Genomic DNA, 8,455 nt, shown 5'->3' on the forward strand with positions numbered 1-8,455 from the left:
AACAAAAATCACTAACACCTTCAAAAGTTGGTTTGATTCTTGGAACAGTTTATGAATATATGATTTTTCTCTGTAAAATTATATAATTATCTGTCTGCAAATGATTTTGATACGAAATAAATACGGTAAAAGGCTATTTATATTTACGGAAAATTAGTATCCCGTTGGATCATTCCGGATATAAAACGGTACGTTTATTTATAAAAACTGATCCAAACGGTATCGGTTTTCGGGATAATTATCCAAATCAGTACAATTTATACTGCGGTCTTGGACTCAGCGCCTGGTTACACGTACTACGAAGTGATAATTGGGATAGTTTAATAAAAAGCTCCCGTTTATCGAAAATACGGGTTTTATTGATTTACCGAAACGAATAGTGTATCGAAAATGTTGCGCCGGGACCCGCGCAGAACAAACCGTACGCCGGATCGAAAAAGTCGAAACATGGAATATGCTCGGAATATTACAATTAGGTTAGGAAGGAGTTCTCGGAAGAGTTTCGGGTTCCAAAAACGTAACAACGGGTGACGTCGGTTGGTTCCCGTTTTTATAAAATAGATTTTAAATACCCGGAAAAAGATTTTAGAAATTTCATATGATTCTTATAAATCCATAAATCAACATAAAAATAATTAGGAAGATATGACAATTATCTATATTTTATTTTGGACATATAAAAATTAAAATACTCAATTAATATTATTTTTGAACATCCAAGTACAGATAACACTTAACAATTAACTCACAGAATAGATACTGAACACACATAATAATTATTTAATATCAAAAATAATTATACGATATATCCCGGATATTACATCCTTCCCCCCTTAAAAGGATTCTGTCCTCAGAATCTCCTAAGAAAATAAATGAGGGTACTTTTCTCTCATATCACTTTCTAATTTCCAGGTTGACTCTTCAACCTTTGGGTTTCTCCACAATACTCTTACTAACTTTATCACTTTATTTCTCAATACTTTCTCTCTTTCCTCTAGAATCTCTATCGGACTCTCTGCATATGATAAATCTGCCTGAAGCTCTATTGGCTCATATTCTATTACATGCCTGGAGTCTGGATTATATTTCTTGAGCATAGATATGTGAAAAACATTGTGAATGTGCTCCATGTGCGGAGGTAACGCCAATTCGTAAGCTACTTTGCCAACGCGCTTTAGGATTTCAAAAGGTCCGACATATCTTGGGCTTAGCTTCCCTTTCTTTCCAAACCTCGTTAGTCCTTTCCACGGTGATACTTTCAATAATACCAAGCTTCCTTCTTCAAATTCCATGTCTTTCCTTGATTGGTCTGCGTATTTCTTCTGACGATCTTGTGCGGCTATCAATCTTTTCTGGATAATTTCAACAATTTCCTTTGTCTGCTATACCAGTTCAGGTCCAAGTATCTTGCGTTCTCCTACTTCGTCCCAATATACTGGAGATCTACATTTACGTCCAAAAAAGGCTTCATAGGGTGGCATTCCAATGCTGGCATGATAACTGTTGTTATAAGCAAACTCTACCAGAGGTAAATGTTCATCCCAACTTCCTTTGAAATCAATAGCACAAACACGTAACAACAGTTCTTATTATAACAGAGTTTATTCAATATACTTGATCTTTGTTACATACTTGTGTTAAATTGATTTGATTGTATAAACACTATATTCAACCCCCTTCTACAGTGTTGTGTGACCTAATATACGGTTTTCGAAAACAGTTTTAAAGTTGGGCGTTTGGTAAGGGTGGCGTCAAGAAACACCATTTTCTAAAACGATCGTTTCTCCTAAACCGTAAATCCGATTTAAGCGATTCATATACCAAAACGAAGCTTAGAATATGTTCTATCTTAACGTGGCAGTAGTGAGTATAACCAGTGGGCGTTTTGAGTCCGAATGTTACACACAAAACAGGGAATTGAAAAATTGGATATTATAACTTTATGTTTACTATGATTCCAAGAGTTTCAATCTTTGACATCCATTCAATAATCAACCTAAGAATCAACAACTTTACTTTATCCTCAAAACAATCTCAAGAACATCATCTAATACTCAATTTTCATCAACTCAAGGTTTCCACCATTAAAACATGCTTAATCATGGTTCAAGGTAATAGTCCTAAGCATACATGTACTAAAACATAAATATCATCAAACCCAATCATAAAAATCAAAGTAAACTAAGAGGGAGAGGTGCTTATACCTTCCTTGGAGCTTGTAATACTCTTAAAAAGGCCTAGGTACCCTTGGATGATCCTTAAACAACCTTAATATGCTATAAACTTCAATACAAAACCAAGAACACAACATGGTTACTATTCTACCTAACTGTAAATCATAAAAAACAAGTATGAAAATCAAGGAGGTGAGGAGATTGGTTACCCTATATGCGTAGAGCTTCTCGAGGGTTGCGATTTGACTGGTAGAACACGCGTATCGACTAAGGGAAACTCAAGATACAAGCTTTTCTTTCTCCTTCATTTTTACTCTCTTTTCCTCTCGGTTTTTTCATGAAAAAAAAGGATGAAGTAGTCTTTGGCTTGCTTGGTTGATTTTGAATAATGTGTCCAAATGTGTGGTTTGATAATATCTATACTAATCCACTTGTTTAAAGTGATTACATCATCTTAGTGACATCATTCCCTTGCCAAGTGTTGGCTAATTATGGTGGATGGTATCTTAAGCTCTTAACCACTTATTTTAGCTTCTCTTGGAAGCTTTCTCCCCATACTACTTGCATGCATTCGTCCTTGATCGTTAAATTATTTTACGGCTCATTTATCGCTCAATATCGTTGATCGTTTGAGGGAATATATTCGTGATTTTATTGCTAGGGGTTTACTAGAACCTCCTTGGTATCTTTTATTCCTTGATTAATCCTATCCTATAATCCTTGGCTTTAAATCCTTCAATCTTAATATTTTCTACTTAATTCCTTCAGTGTCTGGTGAAATCTCGGGAAAATTATAAGTGCCCGTCTTTGATTTCTGACGACTTTTACATACACTTATTTTCATCAACGAACACTAATACGGACTCCGAATTTTCATAAAAGAACTCTTATATAAGGTGGTCTAATAATATTCCACAATCAGCAAAGTTACTATTCATCAGGGTTTCAAAGCAAAATCACTATTAAAAAAATTTCATTTAGTCCAAAATTTCAGGTTATTAATCTTGAAGCTCTTCGGGTAGGTTCTGGATCCAACGTACCTCAGAAGTAGTTATTTCTAAAGCACGGTATTCGGCCCCCGTCATTGATTTGGACATATCTCTTTGATCGCGTGAACTCCGGGAGATAGGATTATCACCTAAAGAGATAACAAATGCAGTTGTAGATGAATGAGCAACAGGATTTTCGACTCAATCGGCATCTGAAAATGCACGAAGAACAAAAGAGGAAGATTTGCGCAACAAGATTCCATGAAAAATTATTTCCTTTAAGTATCGGAGTACCCGCTTTACTACACTCCATTGATCAACAGTTGGTTTGGATATGTATTGAACTAGATATTTGAGAACAAAAGCAATGTCTGGGTATGTAAGAGCAAGATATTATAATTCACCTATTACTTGTCGGTATATTTGTTGATCATAAAGTTTAAAGTATGGGCATAAAATTGACTCATGCAGTTCCATCAGAGTGTTAACTGGTTTTGCTCCATCCATGTGATGGCGGACAAGGATCTCATGAATATAATTGTGTTCAGATAATAAAAGCCTTTCTTTGCAGGGAATTGCTTCAATACCCAAGAAATATGATATAGAACCAAGATCCTTTAAGGAAAATTTAACATTTAACTTGTGAATATTTGATGCAATAAGAGCATTATCACTTCCAGTAAAGATAATATCATCAACATATACTAATAAGTATAGATGAGCACCTTCATAGTGATATAAAAACAAAGACGGATTTGATCATGAGTTTATAAATCCCAATGATATATGAGGTGTTTTCAGCGCAAGAAACCACTCTCGCGGTGATTTTTTGAGGATGTATATCATCTTGCGAAGATGACACACATGAAATGGATAATTTAGATCAATGAAACCCGGTGGTTGCTGCATGTAAACTATTTTTGACAACGAACCGTGCAAAAATGCATTATTAACATCCAATTGTTGAATTGCCAATCATTCATAAATGTAAGTGATAGGATTGTACGGATAGTAACTGGATTCACCATAGGACTAAAAGTTTCAACATAATCCAACCCGGTCTTTGATGAAATCCTTTCGCAACTAGTGTCGCTTTATACTTTTCATTGGAACCATTTGGTTTTCGTTTCAACCGGAAAACCCATTTGCACCCTACCATATTTGATGCCATATTTCTCGGTACAAGATCCCGAGTTCCATGTTTCATAAGTGCATTAAACTCATCAGACATAGCCATACACCAATTACAATCCTTGAGAACAGCGGTGACGCAAGTGGGTTCAAGAGAAGGAGTAATTGGATGTTTGGTGGATGCATTAACACACTTTGGTTTGTAAATGTTATGCATTGATTTGGTTTCCATTGGATGTGTACGTAATGGATTATGATTAGGATGATAGACTATCAGTTGGGATGATGGCACCTGAGAATAGTTAGGTGGATTTGACAACAACTGATTTAAGAATTTGAACTCTTATTGTATAAATGGAGATGGCGGAGATGAGGCTAATCTTAGTTCTGTGTTTGAAAAAGGTACAGAGGATGGAACATTTAGGATGCTATTTTGGATGTCATAAGAGGCATTTATGGGATGTGGGTTTTAGGGAGAATTCAGCATCATAGATTTCCTTAATGGTGGTAAATTGTGTGCATTTTATGGTGTGATTTGTGAGAAAGTGAATGTAGATGGGTCTGTTTATGGAAGTGGTGTGGATGTTTATACTATGTCTGGAAACTCTCGCTCACAAAATGAACATGATGAGTGATATAAAGCCAATTTGTTATTAAATCTAAAAACTTATATGCACTTTGAGAGGTAGAGTGTGACATCGTCTTCAGAATTGGGTGTATCAATCATTGCTAATTCGTCAACTTTGGCCTTAATATCATTGAGAAATTTAACAATAATTTTAGATTCCAGAGTTGTACGATTCAAGAAATCCTTCAATTGCATCACTCTTGCTCGAGAGCGATTAGTAAAGGCTTAGCGGAGGAGGGTGAAAGCCTCAGTAGGGACGGTGGATGTTTTGCTAGAAAATAGTAGGTTTTAATCCTAAGAATAAATTAAACGATTAACAATATGGTAAAAATATAAATGATTGAGGACACGAGAATTGTTGACGCGGAAAACCTCCGTTAAGAAGTAAAAACCGCGGGTGGGATTTTCCCCAACCAAAGGTAAAGTTTCACTGTGTAAAAATTATGAGTACAAAAATGTATTTTCTATATTTTTCAGAGTAGATGTGTTGTTTTTCGTGTCCAACACTTAAGTTGTATTTATAATACATATCCACAACTAAAATCCCTATTTTTACTCTATGCTCCACGTTCAAATTCCAACTGCATGCTCTCCTACTTCTTCGGGTTGGACTCCTTCTTCAAATATGTTTGTTATTTGACCCTTTCTTAATCCTTATCCTTATTTCTGCGGTGTTGACGACTTCCCAGCTTGTTCCTGTCTAAATCTTCTTGTCTTGCCTAACTGTCGTCAGGTCTTTACGTCTTAGAAGGTTGTCGTCAAGCCTTCTAGTTGTCGTCGTGTCTACAAAATCCTGGTCATAACAATTGCCCCAATTAAAATGATAAAAATATCATTTTAATTCATCTGTAGTGTGTAGAGCTCAACTTCAGTAATGAAACGATAAGACACACTCCTTCCAACACTCTACCTCTAGATTTATGATCCTCGTAAACCGGTTCATTAATACTTATCCTCCCAAATCCATACTTAACCCTTCACTCAACCCTCTTTCTTTATTCATTCATGCCCAAAAAGAAACCGAGAGTAACTTCTCTCAAAATCACCAAAACCATGGCTGATTCAAGTGAAAAAAGCGAATGGGCTCCTACCAACATACTTGACCCTCGAGACAATGGTAAGCAAAACTGGAAAGATGATCGAATTGCTGAAGCCGTGACCTTGTTCAAGGACAAATTTAACCTGGTGCTTCCTTCTTCCGACGAGCTTGCTGACTGGTATCGAGAGGGATGGATCTGTTTCTATTTCTATCCTTTCAGCATCGGGCTTTCGCTACCATATTCCGATTTGATTAAGGGTGTTATTACAGCTTTGCATGTTTCACCAGGGCAATTGATGCCGTCTGCTTGGAGAACCCTAGCCTGTCTTGATGCAATTAAAGCAAAACACAGGTTGGGCATCAATGTGGATGTGGTAAAATACTCATATTCCCTCAAGAAATTTAGTAATTGTCGTTTTAGCCTTGTTAATAAGGACAAAAACAACCCCCTGATTCTGAATAATGAGACGGTGAACGACCGTGGATGGAAAAGTGAATATTTCTATGCGGAGAAATTGACTTTGGGAGATGACGTGGACTACTTGTTGGAGAAGTGGAACGTGGATGGTAAATACTCTATTTGTTAAGTTTCGTTGAATAGCGTCTTTTGTATTTAATTCATAGATCGTATTCTATATGTCATATATTTCTTTTAAAGTAAGCACTATCACGATGCACTTCCCTTACATTTTCCTTTTCGTTCATGTCTCAGGCGTTGAATTTGAGGCTAAAAAAGACGTAGGGGCCGAGGAAAATACGGAGAAAATCATGTCTCTCCCCGTAGCCGATAGAGTATGGCCAAATTGCCTTAATCGTTTAATCAAGAATTCTTATGCAATTGACACGAGTGAACTTACTGCTTCGATAAAGAAAACTGCCTCCAAAGGAGATGTCGTTCCCCCATCGGCTACGACCGCAGCCAAGGGTGTTTCTTCTAGAACCCGAAGTAAGTTTATCGCTCCTAAGCCTTCTTTGTCCATTCAAAGTATTTCCTCAGAATCTAGAGAGAGTCCAAAACCTTTGAATGATATTGAGATGAACTCTGGACGCAAATATGCTAGAGGTATTGGTCGCGTGCTTTATAACTTGATATGTCTTCTTTTATTAACTAGTTCTGTGTTGATTCTCTTATGTTCAATTGATCCGTTTTTCCTTGTTATAGAGTTTAAGCCTCCAGTAATCAAGCCATTGATAATATCTAGTAAAGACTTGTTTAAAAGAGCTCGTGAGGATAAGTCCACAGAAACCGAACACTCGAAAGCCCCTGTGATAGTTAGTCCTATTGCTAGCCCTTTGACCAAAAAGATCAGGACAGAACCTTCCAGTGTGTCTACATTTGGTGATATTAACTACTTCATGCCCTTGGTAGCCCATTATTATAGTCAGGAAGCCAAGCCTTCTTCATTTGCACACTTATTAGGAGATATGTTGTTGCCCTAGTCCATGGAAGGGCAGAGTTCCAAGCCTTTGGAGAGCATTCTGGATGACACGAAGGGACATATCATTCACGTAAGCTATAGTTTGTTTACTCTTCTTAATTTTTAGTGTCATTCTATGTCTGTAACTCATTTTCTTTCTTGTCTTTTAATTTCTTAGGCTCTTCAAAATGCATTGGTTGCATATGAGGCGTATACTGTTGAGGCCAAGAAGTTTAAGGCGCTCGAGGAGGAGCATAAGGAGTGTCCTATCAAATTAAAGGCTGCTATAGACCGGGCGTCCGAGAATATAAAGACTGCTACTGACATTCAAGAGAAGTTTGACGAGTTTGCTACAAATGTTCAATCGCTGGAAACTAAAATGAAGGGAGAAACAGATAAAGTCGTCACTCAACATGTCATGAAGACTCGAGTTGAAATGATGCTTGAGTATAGCAGAGGGGAATGGAAGAATTGGGATGTCATCGGGACTGTCAAAATTTATAATTATAAGTATCCTGATGATGCTTTCCCTGTCCTTCCACCTGCTGATGTCGCTGTTAAAGAAGGAGGTGAGAAATCTGCAAAGGACTTGGACGTCATTGGCAAATAGTCTATTTTTGACTATTAATTTTCTTAGTTGTTTGAAATGTTTAATATCAAGACTAATGTAGTTGGCTAAACTCCTGTTTCGTCTCATGAAGACGGGGTGTTTATGTGTTTTGGACATCGTTATTGTCGTGATTGAATTTAAACTCGTAGTTTGAATTGTTCGTACATGTTTTGTTTGCATCACTTGTCAGCAATCACTATTGCATTGCTTGTAGGTTGTATACAATTAATTGTGAGTGATTGATTATTAGAGGCCTTTCCCTCTAGAAATAATCAAGTAGAATTTTTATGTTGACAGGTGTTGTGGGTTTTATGTCCCTTTCCCGTCTTGTCAGTTATACTTTCTTGTAATTGTGAAAGTTGAACTTTGTTCATGTCGTTGCGTTGATGGGTGATCAGCTCTTTATAGTAATAGAGTTGAGAAACTAAGCCTCTCATCTATTATAATTTCTTGTCATTTGTGTCAA

The 8,455-nt window shown here is 36.8% G+C and overlaps 1 protein-coding gene across 1 annotated transcript; it reads left to right on the forward strand.

Moving 5' to 3' along the window:
- Positions 1–7,111: 7,111 nt before the first annotated feature.
- LOC141702957 (uncharacterized) lies at positions 7,112–7,989 on the forward strand. The gene is made up of 2 exons (XM_074506585.1): positions 7,112–7,470; positions 7,558–7,989. Exons 1-2 carry the CDS (start codon positions 7,405–7,407, stop codon positions 7,987–7,989), a joined length of 498 nt encoding a protein of 165 aa, XP_074362686.1. The 5' UTR covers positions 7,112–7,404.
- The last annotated feature ends 466 nt before the right edge of the window (positions 7,990–8,455 follow it).

The sequence above is a fragment of the Apium graveolens genome, chromosome 2 (assembly GCF_009905375.1).
Source record: "Apium graveolens cultivar Ventura chromosome 2, ASM990537v1, whole genome shotgun sequence".
In the NCBI taxonomy this organism is placed as follows: domain Eukaryota; kingdom Viridiplantae; phylum Streptophyta; class Magnoliopsida; order Apiales; family Apiaceae; genus Apium; species Apium graveolens.

What these genes read in the sequence shown, in the direction of transcription:
- LOC141702957 (XM_074506585.1), top strand. Translation starts at nt 7,405, where the DNA reads ATGGAAGGGCAGAGTTCCAAGCCTTTGGAGAGCATTCTGGATGACACG. An exon ending in CGAAGGGACATATCATTCAC is followed by an intron (nt 7,471 to 7,557) that starts GTAAGCTATAGT and finishes TTAATTTCTTAG; the next exon opens with GCTCTTCAAAATGCATTGGT.